The 20,097-nt window shown below is 45.6% G+C and overlaps 1 protein-coding gene across 6 annotated transcripts in view; it reads right to left on the bottom strand.

Moving 5' to 3' along the window:
• The window catches only part of SNAP91 (synaptosome associated protein 91), a 177,004-nt gene that overhangs the window by 25,825 nt on the left and 131,082 nt on the right, over window positions 1-20,097 (bottom strand). For 3 of the 6 annotated variants that reach the window (XM_053602336.1, XM_053602340.1, XM_053602335.1), the window contains exons 16-23: window positions 18,287-18,394; window positions 17,424-17,702; window positions 17,139-17,216; window positions 16,927-17,010; window positions 16,201-16,284; window positions 14,918-15,001; window positions 6,421-6,555; window positions 4,238-4,387 (exon numbers count right to left, since the gene is read on the bottom strand). In XM_053602336.1, coding sequence (XP_053458311.1) covers window positions 4,238-4,387; window positions 6,421-6,555; window positions 14,918-15,001; window positions 16,201-16,284; window positions 16,927-17,010; window positions 17,139-17,216; window positions 17,424-17,702; window positions 18,287-18,394 — 1,002 coding nt within the window. The remainder of the gene's footprint in view (window positions 1-4,237; window positions 4,388-6,420; window positions 6,556-14,917; window positions 15,002-16,200; window positions 16,285-16,926; window positions 17,011-17,138; window positions 17,217-17,423; window positions 17,703-18,286; window positions 18,395-20,097) is intronic. The other 3 variants (XM_053602337.1, XM_053602338.1, XM_053602339.1) reach the window with 3 other exon arrangements.

Genomic DNA, 20,097 nt, shown 5'->3' with positions numbered 1-20,097 from the left:
ACAGCTAAGTGGAAGGCGGGGTCTGAGAAAAGGGCAGCTGGAGGACATCAGTGTGCAAGGGGCTTGTCACAGATGGACGTGGAGGGAGGGAAGACGCTGTGAGCGGCAAGACAGCAGTGCAGCTTCTGAAACCTCAGCTGACACTGACAACTGTTTGTACAAACATTTTTACTGAGATCTAATTCACATACCATAAACTCCACCTTTTACAGCATACAAGGCAATGGTTTTATTATTTTCACAGTCACACAACTGCAGTCAATCGAGAACATTTTCACCATCTTAACAAAGAACCTCTGCACCCAGGAGCAGTGATTCCTCCTCCTCCTCCCGCCCCTCCGCCCCTGCAGCCCCTGATCCCCTCCCAGCCTTTGTGCACCTGCCTATTCTGGATATTTCATTAGATGGGATCAGACGACATTCAGTCTTCTGTGACCGACTTCTCCCCCTCAGCGTATCAGCGTTTTTTCCTACTTACTGCCAAATAATATTCCACTACATGGATGGACATCAGAGCTGTTTCTATGTTTTGGCAATTATAATCATGGTATGAACATCCACACACACATTTTTGTGTGAATTTGTATTTTCATTTCCACGCCATGCATCTCGGAGCAGGACTGTGAGCTGCCAGGTGCCTCTGTGTCTGATGTTCTGAGGAGCCCCCAGACTTCTTTCCACAGCAGGCAAGACTGCGCTGTGCTCCCTACAGCAGGGCCTGCGTGCTCACTTTCCCCACCCTCATCAACGGGGGTTCTGTGTCCTCTGAATCACTCCCCTCCTGATGGGTGTAAGGTGGTGTCTTACCGTGGTTTAGATTCGCCTTTTAATGACACTGATGGTAACCACGCGGTCATGTCCCCAGTGACCATATGTCTGTAGTCTTTGGAGAAGTGTCTACTCAAATCCTTCCCATCTTTAAATCACCTTACTTGTCTTTTCATTATTGAGTTGTAAGATCTTTTTGTTCTGGGTACAAGTGTCTTGTCTGCTAAATGATTTACAGATACTTTCTCCCATTCTGTGGTTTGTCCTTTTCTCAATGGTGTCACCCACAACGTGAGAGTTTTCAATTCTGATACAATTTTATCTATTTTTTCTTTGGCTGCTTATCCTTTTGGTGTTACACCAGGTATCTGAGAAACCAAATGTTACATAATCCCAAGGTCATGAAGATTGGCTTCTACATTTTCTTCTAAGAGTTTTATAGTTTTAGCTCTTACATCTATCTCTGTGTTTTTTTTTTTTTTTTTTTTTTTAGACAGAGTCCCATTATGTCACCCTCAGTAGAGTGCTGCGGTGCCACAGCTCATAGTAACCTCCAACTTTTGGGCCCAAGCAATTCTCTTGCCTCAGCCTCCCAAGTAGCTGGGAACACAGGCACCTGCCACCTCACCCGGCCATTTTTGTTGCTGTTGTTGCAGTTGTCATTGTTGCTTAGCTGGCCTGGGCCGGGTTCAAACCTGCCACCCTCAGTGTGTGTGGCTGGTGCTGTAACCACTGTGCTACGGGTGCTGAGTCCTCGGTGGTCTGTTTTGAATTATTTTTCTTGGTATAAGTAAGGGGTCCAACTTTATCCTTTTGCATGAGGTCACCCAGTTATCCTGGAATAATTTTTTGAAAAGACTATCTTTTACCTCATTGAATGGTCTTGGCACTCTTGTCAAAAATCATTTGACTTTATACATGAGGGTTTATTTCTGGGCTCTTTATTTTGGTCTATTGGTCTACGAGGTCTGACAATTAAGTTCACAAACTCATCCTAGAATGAGTTCTACATACCTCCTTGCTGAGTATCACCATGGTCACCTTCGAGGTACTTAAGTAGCTGTGCACCAACATCAGCACCTTGTTCACCCTCTACTGCAATTCTGGAACTCTTTTTTTGTAATGGCCATGATAGCTGTTGTCGTATTACCCTTGATGTCCTGAATGTCATCAAAAATCTTCCTTTCATTTCCTATTTTGTTTATCTTCAGGTAAACAAAAATGTCTTGAGGGCCAGAGCAGGTAAGTAAGGAGGGTGTTCCAATATAGTTGTTTGTTTACCATCTAACAACTCCCCCACAGTCTATGAGCTGGTGCACTGCTGTGATGCAAGAGCCATGAGTTGGCCAAGACTTCAAGTTCAGATTTTCCTGTTTCCCTATGTATGTTTACTTGGTCTGCCGTGCTTCTCATAGTCAGTTGAGGATCCTGATACACAATTTGGTGAATTTTGCAATGTTTTCATCAGTTCTGTTTGTTACTGGCTGCCCTGAACTCTCTTCATCAGTGATACTTTCTCGCCCGTCAGAAAAAATGTTTAATCCATCTGTACACTGCCATTTCCCTTGCAGCATTATCTGCATAAACTTGGACTAACACATCCCTGATTTCACTTCCACTCTTGTCAAGTTTTACAAGAAATTTACAAATGTTTGTTCATTGCTCTAATTCAAGTGCCAACATTCTTGCAAGGGCACCAAAACCACGAAACAACAATAATGAACGCCACTCAGCAAGACACCGCCATCAGCGCGGATCAGACCTGTGAGATGCTGATACCCCAAGGCTAGGAAACATTACTGAGCTCCTCGTTCAGTGCCGCCAACGTAAACACATGCTGTGATGTTCATGAACTTAACTGTCAGACCTCTGTGTATGTCTATCCTTATGCCAGCACCACTGGTCTTTATTACTGTCATTTTGTAGAAGTTTTGAAATTAGGAAATATTAGTCCTCCAAATTTGTCCTTCTTTTTCAAAATTGTTTGGCTGTTGCTCTAGAGGATTAGTTTTTCTCAGCTGAGATAATTCTCAAAGGTAGTTGACAATCCACAGGAAAATGTATAGGTCAAAAAGTCTGTATCAGTCAATGACTGGCTAAGCTTTAGATACTGCCTTAAATGAGGAAGTGTATCTGCAATGGCAAACCATCCACCTTAATACAAAACCAGATTCAGAGTGAAGAGCAGAGGCCGCCCTTCACCATAACAGTGTCCTTGGGTACCCTCTTCACCATAACAGTGCCCTTGGGTTCCCCCCTTCACCATAACAGTGCCCTCGGGCTCCCCATTCACGGTAACAGTGCCTCGGGTTCCCCCTTCACCGTAACAGTGCCCTCAGGCTCCCCCTTCACCATTACAGTGCCTTTGGGCTCCCCCTTCACCATAACAGTGCCCTCGGGTTCCCCCTTCACCATAACAGTGCCCTCGGGCTTCCCCTTCACCGTAACAGTGCCCTCTGTGCCCTCGGGTTCCCCCTTCACCGTAAAAGTGCCCTCGGGTTCCCCCTCCACCATAACAGTGCTCTTGGGTTCCCGCTCCACCATTACAGTGCCCTCGGGCTCCCCCTTCACCATAACAGTGCCCTCGGGCTCCCCCTTCACCATAACAGTGCCCTCGGGTTCCCCCTTCACCATAACAGTGCCCTCGGGTTCCCCCTTCACCATAACAGTGCCCTCGGGCTCCCCCTTCACCATAACAGTGCCCTCGGGTTCCCCCTTCACTTACTCAGCTACAGCCACTAGTCCATCCTTGATTTTCCTTGAATCTGCCCCAGTGTCTTTACACTATTTCATTTGCCCACAGATGTTTTTCATATAACCACATAATCACTCCGTTACCTTCACAATCTTTGCTCAAATGTTTCCTTCCTGTTGAGGGTCACCCTAAGTGTCACCCTGTAAGTCTCCCAACTCCCCTTTGTCTGTTCCATTTTTTTCCCCATGGAACCTATTTTTTAAAATACTATAGAATTTACTTAGTTTAAAGTTTGTCTCTGCCCTTCCCAAGCTTATAAGAACAGAAATTTGTATCTGTTTTGTTCACTCATTTATCTCTAGAGCCTGGAATAATGCTCAGTACATAATCAATATTTGCTCAGTCAATGACTGAAACTCATTTGGATACTAAATTTGTAAACATACTGCATTTGTCAACATATTTAATATGTTCTCATTTCCAAAGAAATAGAAAAGCCCTTATTACACATAACACCCTGGCTTAATACTTGCATGTCACCTATGATAATACCTTTGTTAATCTAGACTGACACGGGCTGGCGGCTGGTTGTAGGACACTGGCGTAGCTGCTGCTTGCCTTCCAAGAACTGTGCTGGGTGAGGCACTGTGACTTCTCTCTATTCCTCAGTATACTTACCTGTATGTGAACCCAGAAATAAAACACACGAGAAGATCGCAAGGAAAAGAAAACCCAACTCACATACGCTTCAGTGAAAGACAACTAGATACTCACTGCCTACTAAGCTGGCAAGGGATGAGTCAAGGTCGCTCCCAAGGGCTTTGCTGGCTGCCATGGCGGGACTGGGTGGTACCATGGAGACAGGTGCAGGCTGCCCGGCTGGTGCCATGGTTGGCATCAAAAGATCACCTAGACCATCAAACACTGGAAATCAAACAGAATGGGTTCAGAATAACTGAAACGCCTTCTGCAAGATTAAAGCAAAACTGTCTTTTGAGAAACCATGGTAACAAATGAATAAACAATCTTGCAAAGAGGGCATGTAATTCACACTTTCCGTGACTACAACACCAGGAAGAAGACATCTACATATTTCTACTCATAAAGGATGGAAATACTAATGAACGGCAGCAGAGATGGAAAACGCCTGTAGAAGGCTCAGGCAGGAGTGCAGACTTGGCAGCCAAAAGTGGGCTCCAGGTCAGCCCCTGCCTCACTAGCTGTGGGCCTTTCACAAAGTCACCGTCTGAGCTTTTTAGTTTTCTCATCTGTAAATGGGAAGAGTACCACTACCACATGGCTTTGTCGTGAAGTTTAAATTAGACGATACAGATCATGGTTTTTACATAATGCTTGCTCTATACAGGCACTCTCAGAAGTGGAAGCCATTGTTACTCTGACTAAAAACAATCACTAAACTACTTTTGATTTAAAATGGTGGGGATTTCAACAAAGCCTAAACAAATTACTCTGAAAACCTAAGATGCTTACTTTTAAAATAGTTCTTAAATGAGAAAAAAAAATTGTATCTTCTAATTTTCTATGAAATTAGTGTCAAAACAAAATCTGATCTCATGGTTGGAACTTAGTAAAAAGTAGCTGAAAAAGAGTTTATCCTATTTTATTGATTTATTTTATTTTTATTTTTTGAGATAGAATCTCACTTTGTCACCCAGGCTGGAGTACGGTGGCATAATCATAGCTGTAACCTCAAACTCCTGGGCTTAAGCTTAAGCAATTCTCTCTCAGCCTCCCAAGTACTTGGGACTGTAGGAGCCTGCCGCAGCATTCTTTTTGTGGCAGTTGCATTTTTGTTTAGCTGGCCCCATGGGGTTTGAACCCACCAGCCTGGGTGCATGTGGCTGGTGCCATAACCACTGTGCTATGGGTGCCAAGCCTCTTTGTCTTTTTAGAAGTGGGGGTCTTACTCCAGGCTGGTCTCAAACTCCTCACCTAAAGTGTTCCTCCTGTCTCAGCCTCCCAAAGTATAGGGGATACAGGCATGAGCTACTGTGCTTGGCCAGTCAATCATATCTTAGAAGTAACAATTTTGATATTGTTTTTTCTCATGACAGAGATCACTTCTGGTTCTAACTTTCAGAGTGTATCTAAGATAAATGCTGTTTTAAGTATTAGGACTCAAATTCCATCATCGAGGTTCCCAATCATCATATAAGTCACCATTTGTTCAGTTCTGCAGTGCAGATCTTTCAAAACACAGACTCATAGTATTTCCATAAGATATTTCTAATATCTTTTATATGTTGAAACCTTTGTGGTTGTTAAATTTTATCAAGAAACTACACATATCTACATTAATACTACTGTACAATAATTCTGAAGTGAAAAAGGACAGCATTCGACCAGGCACTGGCAAGGGAAACAACCAAATTGTCAGGCACGGGACATATTCAGGGTGTTCCTGAAACACATTTAATTGCCAAAAACTCACCAATTGAAAATTGTAGTGAGGACCCAGCATGGGAAGAACAGAATGGAAGAGAATACAAACAAAATGACAGCAGTGATGAGAGGTTAAAGGCAGGCAAAGAATACTGTGTCTCAATTTGATAAAACGGAGGCCATACAGGCTTTGAAAGGTGTAAGCAACAGCATCGGGGTGGTCACGTATGCAGACACTATATGAGATTCAGTACCAAGTACTTGATTTTGCTTAACATCTCTAAACTGTGCAAGCTCATGCAAATAGATGGTGTGCGTGTTAAGTTAGATTTCTGCTAAAAATAAAAACCAGAAAGAATTGCAGGTTATTCTTAAAGCTACCAGGGTGTACTGGGAATTTTTATCAGTTACAGAATGAGGAGGTATCAACGTTTTAAAACTTGGGTCATCCTCAGTCCTGGCGTGTTATAGGTTTCCTGGTAACATGCTAACCTTTGGTGGTATATTAACGTCATCAAGATAAATAAAGGGCGCATTTGTGGTCGCTGCCTCACCTGACGGGTCAAAGGAGCTGCTGCTGGAAGTTGAAGGTGTTGCTCCAAAAGCTGCCTCAAAATTGGGCTGTAGCAGGTTATTCTGAGCTGGAGTCACTGGGGATGGAGCAGGGGCCATGAAAGAACCCCCAAATCCTGAAAGGAAAATTTCCAGAAAAATATAAGCAGAAAAAACCAAGGGTGGGTAAATACCATACAAACAAAGTTAGAAGAAGTTATGGAAGATGGAAAGGAACTGAAGGCAGATCAGCAGTCATTGAAGTCCGGAACATTTGTTTTTGAAGTTTTAAAAATACAGTATCTTGATATGTATCATGTATTAGTGAGAGATTTAATTTAATTAATAAGATAGCACATAAAATATACCCTCCTTAAGGAACCAACCCTGTTATTCCATGAAGTACGTTAAAGCAAATGAAGAATCACTAGGGTTAACATTCAGATAATCATCTTCATTACTTTGAATTTATGTTTCTTCAAAGCATAATACCAGGTAGGAGTAAATGTTGAGTTGTGAACACTTTAGTTCCACAGTGTGGAGTTGGTTTGTTATTGTAAGAGAATGCCAATCAGGAAAGTGTGCGTTGGGTCCTCCTTACTGCCTTCCACACATGCTCTAGCCTCACTGTCACCGCCCGCGCGGGCCCCCGCAGCACCGGTCTCGGGGAACCACGACACTCACTGGAAGGGGGACATCCTGGCTGGAGCCTGGACTCCTCTAATCAAGTCTCTGTGGTGCAGCCACAGCAATATTTCTGAGGAGAGCAGCTCCTGAACTTGCAGATTCCTGGAACGTGTGTCCTGGTGCCTGGGGACCAGGTGTTTCTGTCCTTCCCACCACTGTAAACTGGCCTGTGGACACCACCCCCCACCTGCCTCTCTCGGTATCAGACACCTGCTCAGGGTCGGGGTGGGGGACCTCCTTGCCCTCTGCTGCTGCTCACTGGGGCCAGCCTCAGCCCCCACCCACACCACATCCACACCAGGAGTCCTCAGCACCTGGTCACAGCCCCGTCCCACGTCCATCACACTCTGTATCCTGTCCCCCTAGCTCCAACCCAGGGGATGGCTTTCTGGGGTCAGGAACTATATCTTCCTTTCTCACTTATTTTTCACATATATCCAGCGTGGTGCCTATGACGCTGAGTTAACGTTTACTGAATGAAGGACACTACTCCTAAACATAAAAGGTGAGGCAACATAAAAAACTACTGAGAAGTCATCAAACCTCAAGTTAAATGCTTATCTTTTGAAGGCTGCAAGCAAATAATTTCTCTCAACCAACTCTGAGAAACAGACGTGGAGGCTGGTCTGCACTACTGCTGCCGGCCCAGGAGGGAAGCGGCTTGCTGAGACCCTGGACGGTGGTCTGTTATTACTGAAAGGGACCTGCTTCCATCAGAAGTCATTCTCACACAGAGTTGGGGCATATATTCCTTTCACGTTTAGACACGTCATCTCTTCCTCACAAAACTCTCGCAAAAACAAAGAATGATTCAAAAACATCCTCAAATCTACATTCCATAAATCCAATTTATAATTTTGAAAATAACTTCTACTAAAACTCCCCAGTTACTATTTTATAAAGCAGGTGGCAATACTGTTCAAGTCCTGGCTGTTCCTGGAAATTAACAGTGACGTGTTTAGACTTTCCTTATACACATGTGGAAAAACAGCAATTTAGAAAAATTACTATTGATCAGAAGACGATCTTCACAGTTCACGATGGTCACTTTAAGTGAGTTCAGTATTTGAATAATACTTTACATAAATATCGCGTGACCTTCTTTACTGAAGAAAATTCATTCTCCAGATCCGTGAGAACCAGTATCACTAGCAAACGAACTGTACTGGAGGGGCTTATTTCTGTGGATGTGACCATTTTGACTTTAGATAGATTGATGTCTGGGTTAATGTGGATTTTTTTTGCAACAATATCTTACGCCTCAAGTTGAAATATGATGGTGGTTAAACAGTTGTTCCATGGTGTGGGTCTCTTTGCCATAGGTGGTCTCTGCCAGAAAACTATACTGGACTCTCAGTTTCTTAAAAGTTGGCCAAGGAAAGGGAGTTTACTTTAGAATCCCAGCTGACTGCTGCTGGAAAGGGCCTGAGGAGCATCTGGGGCAGTCCTGCCACTCCCTGGCCAGAAGTGACTTAGAGAGAAGTTGACACACGGAGCCAGGTCTCAGCACCAAGAGGGACCCTGTGGTCCCCCAGGCCCTCTACTCAGGGCTGCTGAGCTTTGCTCCAGGTAAATTACACCTGAAAGTGACAGGTGAAGCCAACACTGGCCTGGGGCACAAGTGTCAGGCACTGGACTGAGCTTTCTTTCTTAGGATAACCATATGAATCACATGAAACGCTGATATTTGACCATTCTGGCCCTAAAAAGCAGCAATTTCATATGGTTCAGGCTAAAATGCATGCTAGCTTACTCAATCCTTGCAACAGCTGCGTGAGGGTGACCTGAGGTCAGAGAAGTTAAATAATTTGCTCAAGGTCACATGGTGGTCAGTGTCAGATGCAAGATTCCACACAGCAATTGTCCATGTCTGGGCTCTCCACCAGGGTGTGACAAGGCCAGACCCTGCACCTGGATCTGCCCTACACACCTGTAACTCTGACGGAGCTCTGGCAGGACGACTTTTGTTCTATTATTTATATATTAGGTTCTTATGAAGTAGTTTCACTCACAAACCTAGAATAATCAAACAACTTATTAGGTGATACAAGATGACTGATTATCCTGAAAAAGTCAATTGTTATCCTCTAAATGAAGAACAGGAATATTGTAGGTATTAATGAAGAGTTTGGAGAATTCCTCCTGTTAAGTAACTGAAAAGTTTTAGAGCCCTGGAGAACAGAGTTATTAGGAAAACCCAAACCACTAATCTATCTATATAGTTCTCATTTACATAAAGAAAGGTATTCCATGGGGTGGAATTGGGAACAAGGCAATAATCAGAACACTTCTGGATGGCCGGCGGTCCTATTTCACGCTGTAACAGAATAGCTAATATCTTCACATCCTCAACCATGTGCACTCCCTGCCTTTTATCACAGCCCATCAGTCTCATGAAAGGATCTTTATGAAGGGAGACTGCCTCCCACTTAAGAGTTTGACTGATATAGACACACCACTGCAGGCCACACAGTGCGTTCTATCCCTCTGGTCAGGAGAGGGAAATCTTAAAGCCACTGACAGAGAAAGTCACACCCTTACAGGACGATGGGATCAACTGAGCCTCTGTAGACTTCCTTCCCTTTTAGTGGAAGTTGTCAGTTTTTAATTCCACATTGAACAAGTTTGCATTTTAAATTAGTTGGAGGACTTCTGTGGTGCTGCTAGAAGGTCACCTGTTTGATGTGGTCAAGAGAACACACACGGAACCACGAAGGGCCGATACTGTCCCCCTAGCTTTGGAATTAAAGGGAGGATGTGGCACCCTCCTATCCTGCCTCGATTTATGCTGCCGTCCCCTCAGAATTATGTCCATTAGGGAAGAGCATGGCTGTCCTGCTTGACATCGACCTGAGAAGTTAGGCACGTCCTTCGCACACCCTCCTTCCCTTATAATCAATGTTTGCCTTTGTCACCCTGGAATCTGTATCTTTCAAACACCTGCGCTTTCATTTGGCATATGTTGAGCAGAATTGGACGGCTTTACTCTTTACTGTGTGAAATAATATTTCTTTTTATTAGTTATAAACTTAACTTCCAAGTTTCCAACCAGACTCCGTCTGAGACACAGATCACGTCTATACTGTTGTTATATGTCCTCTCTTCCCTTTTTCTCTTCTTCCTCCCTTCCTTTCATTATTTTGAGAACTATTCTCCAGTCTGTCTTCACTGGCCACACAATCCCTTCTCCAGGATCTTCTCCTTTGACTACACTGGGTGCACCAAACAACTTGAATATTTTACTGAAGTGGTGGAAGGAAACTACGATGATATTTCAAGTACAGTTCAGTTCTACAACTGCTATTATCTGACAATTCTGGAACTAAATTTGAATAAAGAACACACAGTTTTTATGACAGATATATCTTTTCTTTTTTTGAGACAGAGTCTCACTCTGTTGTCCTGGGTAGAGTGCCGTGGCATCACAGCTCACAGCAACCTCCAACTCTTGGTCTTAAGCAATTCTCTTGCCTCAGCCTCCCAAGTAGCTGGGACTACAGGCGCCCGCCACAACGCCTAGCTATTTTTGTTGTTGTTGTTGCAGTTTGGCCGGGGCTGGGTTTGAACCCACCACCCTTGGCATATGGGGCTGGCGCCCTACTCACTAAGCCACAGGCGCAGCCCGTAAGATGGTTCTTAATTTTTAGTTTAAAATCCCTACCAACCACTTTAACATTTAATTATACCATCTATTTATTGCCTTATCCTTATGACTTACACGTAAAGATATTCCCTCAGAAAATTTTTTTTTTTAAATCTTAGCATGGGGTAAAAGTCCTCAGTCTAACAAACAAGGTTTGTTTTGGACAATCTAAACCTCCCTTGACAGTGACTGTGTATTATTTTTCGTTTTCATTCTTTCACAAAGTAGTTATATTAGTAATAGTTGATTTTATAAGATTATAGATAATGCTTCATAAAATATAACTATTTCTCTTCTCCCTCTTTTTTTGGGGGTTCAAATTCCTACTTTGAACCTCATCAATTTGTAGGTTGACTGTGACAAGGTTTTTTTTTTTTTTTTTGAGACAGAGTTTCACTTTGTCACCCTCGGTAGAGTGCCATAGCGTCACAGCTCACAGCAACCTCAAACTCTTGGGGCCAAGTGATTCTCTTGCCTCAGCCTCCCGAATAGCTGGGACTATAGGCGCCTGCTACAATGCCCGGCTATCTTTAGGTTGCAATTGTCATTGTTGGTTAGCAGGCCTGGGCTGGGCTTGAACCCACCAGCTTTGGTGTATGTGGCTGGCGCCCTACTCACTGAGCTACTGGTGCTGAGCCGAGGCTCATTTTTTTTTTAATAAATTTTTTTTAAAGTTCCTCTTTGTTTCAGTAGACTGGTGACTTAGCTGTTCCTTCCCTACATTAACTCTCACACAAGTATTCACTGCAAACTACTACCCCAGAGCCCCAAATATTTGTCCTGCATGATAGACATGAAACATAAACGCATGAGTGATGTGAAACTCAGAAACCGCCAAGTGCCAGTTAAATTACATATGTAAATGTGGCTGTGTATATTGGCAGGATCTTAAAGTTTTTTTCTTTTTTCTTTTTCATTTTGCTGGGAAAGTTGCCCCTGGTCCCGGGGATAAAATTATCTTCATGTTTCATGATGCTCCTTAGTGAGAACAGGACTTTCTGATGTTCTGGCACTTGAACAAGTAACAAGAAATATTTTTCTATCAGCAAAGCAGAGGAAAGTATGAAAAGCTGGCCCCCCAAATTAAGACCTCCAGAAATTAAAAGCAATTTAAAATTTTGTACATAAAGTGAAAGGAACATTAGTTTGCTCCATGCCAAGTAAATCCGACTATAAGAATTGTTCTGAAAGCAAACTAGATGTTCAAAGCTGTCCATACCCAATTACATTAAATATTAATCCATTTGAACAGAAAAATACCAGAGACATAAGAAAGTAAATGCTACACGGGTCAGTGAGGCAGGAGAAATGGAAAGAGCATAGGAAGACCCACGAGACTGACACTGTTACTTGTATCACGGATTTTCTCTTTTTTTATCCCATGTCACTAGGATTTCAGAGTGGGCAACACGATGGGTAAGCTCCGCTGATTTCTGGAGACGACCTAACCTGTGCTCTGGGCATGTCCCTGCTGGACCTGTCCACACACCCTGTGGTGCAGTTGAGACCAAGGCACCTCTCACCGCAGGTTTTAGATCCTGTTTTGTTCCCCAGGGCCCAGTCTCTTGGCTCTGTCACTAACCTCTGACTTGGTTTGGATGGAACAATCTCTCTTCCCTCACGCCGGCTCTGACTGGCCTTTCTGCCCCAGTGTCATCTGCCCTGGACTCTTGCAAACACAATTTCTCAAAATGTCTCATACCCTGGAGGGTGCAGACAGGTCACAAAGGACAGGGGACACTGGCGTAGACAGTGTGGCTGACCACTTTGCCAGGCTCCTGCTAGGAGGCTTCAAACCTCCCTCTAAAATTCATGGCAGGGGAGGGATACCCAGGAGAGGAAGACAGACTTCTTAGAATTATGCAAAACGTCAGAACATTTGATTTCACGTGTCATTTCAATCTTAACTATAACTTCCATGTAAAAGGTTTTCAATCAGAAATCTCATTTAAAAATTAAGAAGGTTGTGTTCCCCCCAGATAGCCATGTAAAACTTATGTGCTATTTCTGTGGCATGTTAAAATCTTACTGAAAATCTGAATTACGCTTATTCATTTAGTAAGAGCTTGACAATTTCTTTTGTTTTTTTTTTGTAGAGACAGAGTCTCACTGTATGGCCCTCGGTAGAGTGCCGTGGCCTCACACAGCTCACAGCAACCTCCAACTCCTGGGCTTAAGCGATTCTCTTGCCTCAGCCTCCCGAGTAGCTGGGACTACAGGCGCCTGCCACAACGCCCGGCTATTTTTTTTTTCTTTTTGTGGTTGCAGTTCAGCCGGGGCCCGGGTATGAACCAGCAACCCTCGGTATATGGGGCTGGCGCCTTACCGACTGAGCCACAGGCGCCGCCCAGAGCTTGACAATTTCTGTGGCCAATTTGGAGCTGCTGTGAAGGACGCATAGGCTGAAAGAAACGCCAGGCAAGCCAGCATTGTCTCCCCCAAGTAACCAGCTGGGGTTCAGAGTCAGGGCACTGCCTCTCATCAGAGCTGCAGCTTCCAAATTCTGCAACAAGATCGCCGTGGGGCCTGGTTCCTTCTCATTCAGGAAAATACAGCTGGAAGTCACCGCTGTGAGTGGACTCAGCACACAAGTGTCATGTGTTTCAAGGTTGTTGGGGTGGAGTAGGGGGAATGGGAAAGACACAAAAGCATTGTTGCCCCAGGGAAATACCTAAGTAACCAGCCTGAATCACTGCTGGAGGAAGGTTAGGAGTGGGGCTGTGCCTGCGTCCTCCAGCTTCTGAGGGAGGCATCTGACCTCAGGCCAGATTTCCTACAGCCCTGAGGGTGGGTGAAGGTCCTGGAGGACCTGCCCTTACTTGTCACCTATCTGGAAACCAGTGTCCCTCAGCCTGCTGCATGTGGTGTCAGAACTGCCCCCAGGGTCACTTGTAGCTTGTGACTATGGCCACACTGAAAATGGAAATGAGTCACCTGCCCTTTTGAGAGCTATGTGGCTCGCAGGGGACGTCAGCTGAAAGACTCTGGATGTGGTGGCTCTCCTGTGCTGATTGTGGCTTGGGACGTCAGCCGAAAGACTCTGGACGTGGTGGCTGCCCTGTGCTGATTGGACCCACACGCTTACCAGTTCCTGGTCAAGTGCGGGGGGCAAAAATGCCTCCCCCGTGGTGGCTGCAGAGTGACACTGGCGTGTCCCAGGCCTATGCAATGCTGCTGTGTGCTTCCTGTTACCGTCCCTCTAAGGAATATCTCAGCGAGGCAGCCCAGGGAGCCTCGTGAGTTCCTCGGTTTGTACCTAAACTGAGGCCTCGCACCTGGCGAATGCCTTGCTGACAGCAATAGTGGTTTCCAGGTCAGGCTACCATTGAGCACGCGCTGTCCCTGAGGAAGACCAGCACGTGGCTTTTACCATCTTAGAGCCCTTCCTTTCATTCTGTCTATACTATCCTGGCAATAAACAATAATCCCAGGTGAACTGTACCAATCTGCTCCACACGACGGCCTTCCTGACCTGGTATCACCCCATGAGTTTTCATGTAGAAAAAAAATGTCATTGTGTTTAAAAAAGTGTCGCATGTACCAGCATCTCTGACTGGGGGCTTGGTGGGAATCTGTAACAGTTTCTCCTGGAGTGATTCATGTATTACAGAACCAATGGTCGAACATTACTGTACATTTCTTTAAAAAACTCTCCACAAATTCTTTAAAAAACCCAGGCGTTGTGGCGGGCGCCTGTAGTCCCAGCTGCTTGGGAGGCTGAGGCAAGAGAATCGCGTAAGCCCAAGAGTTAGAGGTTACTGTGAGCCGTGTGACGCCACGGCACTCTACCGAGGGCGGTACAGTGAGACTCTGTCTCTGTAAAAAAAACCAACAAGATGGGAATAGACATGATAAGGTACACATTGCTACATAAGCACGTTTCCTTTTTAACAAACAGAAACATGCTAACTGACAGAAGGCCGGTTACCAGCTTCTGAGAAGTCACAGGGAGGCTTGTTTACTGGCCGGATTTTTAAGATAATTTCATTTTGTAAAATACTGGGAAATAATCAAACTTCTCTTATTCAGCATCTTATTTTTCAATTTCACGTCTTGATAGGAAAATAAAACACGCACTCTGCAACTTATGTAATATCTGTCACTTAGAAAAGTATACATATCCAAACTTAACTTCCACAAAACACCATTTTACTTGTGTAATTCATTACCAGTTAGGAGGTCTGCCGACGCTGACGAGCTAGAAGCAGCCTGAGGTGTAGGTTGGGGCTCAGGAGCACCACTCCCAAACGCATCTATCCGCCATCCATCGTGCAGCAGAAAAGTAAGAGAGTGTAAACAGTAAGTAACGTAAATATGGTGAACACAGAGAAACACGCAGACACAGCAGTGTGGGGTCAGCTCCTCTGCTCTGGGTTTACGACACGATTGAGTGAATTAATAATGCTCTGACCAGTTTATTCTCTCAAAAAAGCATTCTAAAACACTTAAGAATGAACACTTCTTTACAAGATTAAGAGAATTCTCTTTTTGAAAATAAATGTTTTGGACTACATGTCATCAACCATCAAAATAGGATCAAAGTTTTAAAAATGTTTGCCAAGAAGTAATAAAATAGAATTCCATTTAAAATGCTATCAAACCTTAACAAATCTTCCTAAATTTGTTCAAGCAGCAGCACCATTACTTGTACCCATATACCCTGGTTCAGTGTGTGACACAAGTTTTGAGCCACCCATGGTCACAGACTGTGGCATTCTTGTACCCGTCATGGTGTCCACCTTGGGGCTTCAGTGTACACTGGGTACTGAATTGGCTGACCTTTCCAAAGGCGGTTTTTTTGCCCACTTAGGGGCTTTCTCTGGTATTCATGGAGAAGTCCCTTCAGACGTGTTCCTAGAAAACTACTGCAAAATAAAGCTTTGGCTGTACCGCCCAGGTGGACCGCCGAGAGCTGCTTCAGTACATCTGTCTGTCTTCAGATAGGGCACAAAGGAGGCCAAATCTCAACACACTTTCCAATCCTTCTAATTCTCGGGAAGGATTTTAAAACATTGAACCCCACAGAACAAGCAGACACCATCTTACGCTGTCGGTTTTAACTGGCTTATTGGTTTTCAGTTCTAAATTACCTCGCTCATGTTTGAATTGCTTTTGAGAACCCAGAAATATTGACTTAGCACAGATCCAGATCACCAAGGAAGAGCAGGGGAAGGAAATTCCAATCAGGGATTCCACACCAGGATGAACAAAAGCTGGAAACATGAAGACTTCAAATGAAAAATGATCTGGTTTAGTTAAGCCATGCACTGAAAATCAGGATGAACTGATGAGGGTGGAGATGATGGCAAAGAAGTGAAAAAGATCTTAAAAACTTAAAAAAACTTCACATGGTTCAGAGAAAAAAATGATCAAGTAGAATGAAATAGAAGATCTAAAAACTATTCTGAAGGGGGAAAAAAAAGACTCCTTAAGCCTACAGAGAGATACGCACCCCCAAAAAGGTCTATCACCCCCGAAGAGTCGGCCTGCGCGGGAGAGGCCGCAGGTGCAGGAGCCGGGGCTGCAAAGGCGTCCACTGTGCGACAGAACAGAAGTGTCACCGGGGAGACAGAACCACAGCCCTGCCCAGAGTCCCCTTAGAGTTCAGTAACTCCGGGCAGGAGGACTGCAGACCCTCTTTACAGTTAGGGGAAAGCAAAGGGATTTTAGATATGCACTTTCCGTAACAAAATAAAATTTGACTCCTTGAGGTCAGGGGTTTTAGGGTCAAAAAAAGTTTTCTCTTTTCACAAGCCTTAGAGTGGGAATATAAACATCACCAGCTGTTGACAGGCCAAAGAGTAAGATTTTTTTTCAAAGTAAATTTTGAATTTAAAAGACCTCAGGGCAAGCCCATGTGTTGTTGCGTCTGCTCTGCACATGCACCCCACAGACACCTCTGGGGACCCCGGCGGAACATTAGCCCCGCGGACACTCCGGGGACCCCGGCAGGGCACTCGCCCCGCGGACACCCCGGGGACCCCGGCAGGACACTCGCCCCGCGGACACCCCGGGGACCCCGGCAGGGCACTCGCCCCGCGGACACCCCGGGGACCCCGGCAGGGCACTCGCCCCGCGGACACCCCGGGGACCCCGGCAGGGCACTCGCCCCGCGGACACCCCGGGGACCCCGGCAGGACACTCGCCCCGCGGACACCCCGGGGACCCCGGCACTCACCGGATAGCAGGTCCGCGGTGAGCGCGCGCTCGGGCCCGGGAGAGGCGCCTGGCGGCGGTGGCGGTGGTGGCGACGAGAAAGCATCTTCCGAAAGAGAAACAAAGCAGAACCAAGCAGAGTGAGGGGCAGAAGCCGGGGTCGGGCAGAGCTCTGGCAAACGCGCCGTCGCCGGCGAGCGCAGGGACCGCGGTGGGGGAGCGCCCGCGACATACCTGTCCCGAACAGGTCGATGCCGGGCGCGGCCTCGGGCTTGGGCGCAGCGGCGACCTCCGGCGCGGACTCAAACAGATCTGGAACGAGAACACACGGGCCTCACTCAGCCTGACCAACCGCCCAGCGGGCCCTTCCCCTTCGGAGCTGGCTTTCCCGGATTAAGCAGCAGGTGGTTCCTAGGGGACCCGCAGGGACGCATCTCCTCGCGGTGGCAGCTGTGTGCAGCACAGCTCACCCCAGCAGGAGGGAAGAGAGCGACAGGGACGACAAGGACAAGAAATTACCACCGAAGATATCTAGAGCAGGCGGAGCGGCGGTGGCGGTGGCGGTGGCGGTGGCGGTGGCGGCGGCGGTGCTGGCGGTGGCGGTGGCGGCGGTGGCAGCGGTGGTGGCCGCAGCGGCGGCCGCAGCAGCGGGAGCAGGAGAAGGAGCGGTGGCGGGAACCGGAGGGGCTGCGCTAGCTGTGGGGGTCACTACGGGAGCGCCGGTCTCTGGCGGCTTCATGGCAAAGAGGTCCAGCTCGGGCGCGGCCTCCGCGCTCCCCTCGGACGGGGCAAAGGGGTCTTGGGGAAGGGAGGGGACACAGCGTCAGTGAGGAGAGAGAGAGGTCACATCGGGTGGGAAGGGGCACCTGCAGGGCGCTGACACCGAGCCGGGCTGCGGGGGTTGATGCTACCCTACCAGCAGGGCAGGGGTAGGGACGCTTTCTCTAAAGGAAACTCAGAAGCGCCCTAAGTTGGGAGAGGGAAGCGCCTGCGGAGCCTGTGCCATGAGCCTGGGCCTGGGACCAGAGATCTCCATCTAACAAATGCTTCCTTCACCTGACCAATTTAGTAGCTTTGGAAACTCATTAGGACGTGCCAATATGTTTAACACAGTGTTGTAAAGGAGTGTAATAACAGCATTAGAGAAAAACAGAACATTAAGAGAGCATAGCTGACAAAAATTGCCAATCTTAAGAAATTGTCAATTTTGATGAGTATGGCTTCACTGTCTTAATGTTTCAAATGCTGGCGTTACTTACTTAGCCATGATGGGTGATACTGAACACTCAGGACAACATACAATCAGGAGAACACACACCACATGTAACTACGGGCACCACAGGAGGACAGAGTGAACAGACTGGCTCAGACATCACACCCACCATTTCCTGAACAAGCATCCAGGGCCGCTGCCACCGGGGCGGGGGCAGCTGCAGCCATGGCCCCCTCGGGTGCTGCGGGGCCCTCCCCAGGAGAAGCTGCAAAGGCATCTTGGGTGCAGTTTTTAAAACAATAGAAATTAAAGGAATAAAAAGAGAAGAAAATAAGTAAAAGAACCAGGTTAAACTGTGAAGAAGGCTCCCTTATACAACATGAATTTTTTAAAATGCATTTTCATGGCCCATGCAATAATGGTGGTCACAAAATGACGGTTCTTGGTGTTTCTTTGCGTCAGTTAACATGCAAACCTCATGACTGCATTAATGTACACAGCTATGATTTAATAAAAAAAAAACCAAAAACCAAAAACAAAAACAAAACACCATGCAAGCGATACATGCTGGTCCTCCATGGCCTGGGAGGACCCACCAGTAACAAGATTCTCATTGTATAAGGTCTCTGAGAAGCATGTTTTATGCATCATTAGAAATTAATGGATGTTAAAATCAAAACAAACATAACTATTATGTAATTTAAGATATTAAACTTTCATGTCCAGGTAATACTTATTTCCTATGTTATTATAATGCCACTGACTAGTGGCTTCTAGCAAACATGACGGTTTCTTTAATGTCAATAAAATTAAATATACGATGGCTATGTAAACAAACAGTACTAGTTTTTAAATTTCTTATAGTCTAGGACAGGCAAACTTACATAAAACTTTAACCTGAAAGGTTTATTAAGTATTCATAAATATTAAGTCTTCACTATCCCTGAAAAACATTTTCAGACATAACCAAGAACTTGTTTTAGAGAAATAAAGAGATAAAATGAGGGTATGATGCCATAATGCTATTTAAAATTATATTTTTCTATCTATTTAGAAAATGATTTATTCTCAACAGATTAAAAATATAGTGTGATCTTTTAAACTATAAGTGTATCATTAGTTATAGTAGAAAACTGCTAACAGGCAGCCACAGTTTATAAATGCCCAGTTTACACGGGGTACTGGCTGATGTGTACAAATGGTTTCTAATGCGTTTCAACCAACAAACCATGTCAATTATAATAAAAAGTACTACAGCTTGCATAGAGGCTCTTCAGTCTCAAAAGTACAGGAGGATTCAAGACATCGTTAAGTATGACAGGCTTGGAGGAGAAACCTCCGGGAGGTGGGGACCCACACCCACCTAGCAGCTGGCACTTACCTGCCTGCCCCCCCATCCCAACACACTGTCTTCCACAATACCCATCCGTGTTCCCCACAACACGTTCTGCCAGTCATCATAAAAAATTTGTCAAATACACTTGAGAAATGTGGCATAGTCTCTTCCCTGGAAATCTGCTTCCTGTATCAGGCTCTAGAAAGTCCTGCAGTCAAGACACTTGTTTCTCAGTTTACCCAACACACCCCACACTGATATGAGCACAAAGCACTCGTTAGTGATGCCCTGAGGTCTGGTGTTACGTGGAATAACAGATTTAAATCAGAGACTTATTTGGGTTAAAAGGTCCTTTACAAAAACACAAATATCGCTAGAAGGGAAAATAAGCATCACTTATTTATACTTACAGATTAATTTGATCTGATAGCTTTTCTCAGCTGCACTGGGGGTATATGTGTTCTGAGCAGAGGTCAGGGGAGAGGACAAATGAGTAATACTTAAGAATGGAAAATACATCAAGGGCCAGGTGCCCTGGCTCATGCCTGTAATCCCAGCACTCTGGGAGGCTGAAGCAGCTGGATCGCTTGAACTCAGGAGTTTGAGACCAGCCTGAGCAAGAGTGAGACCCCCATCTCTCCTAA

This window comes from Nycticebus coucang, chromosome 9, assembly GCF_027406575.1.
Source record: "Nycticebus coucang isolate mNycCou1 chromosome 9, mNycCou1.pri, whole genome shotgun sequence".
NCBI classification, from domain to species: Eukaryota; Metazoa; Chordata; class Mammalia; order Primates; family Lorisidae; genus Nycticebus; species Nycticebus coucang.
Note: the sequence above shows the minus strand (reverse complement) of the source record. Positions and strands in the feature narration are given on the sequence as shown.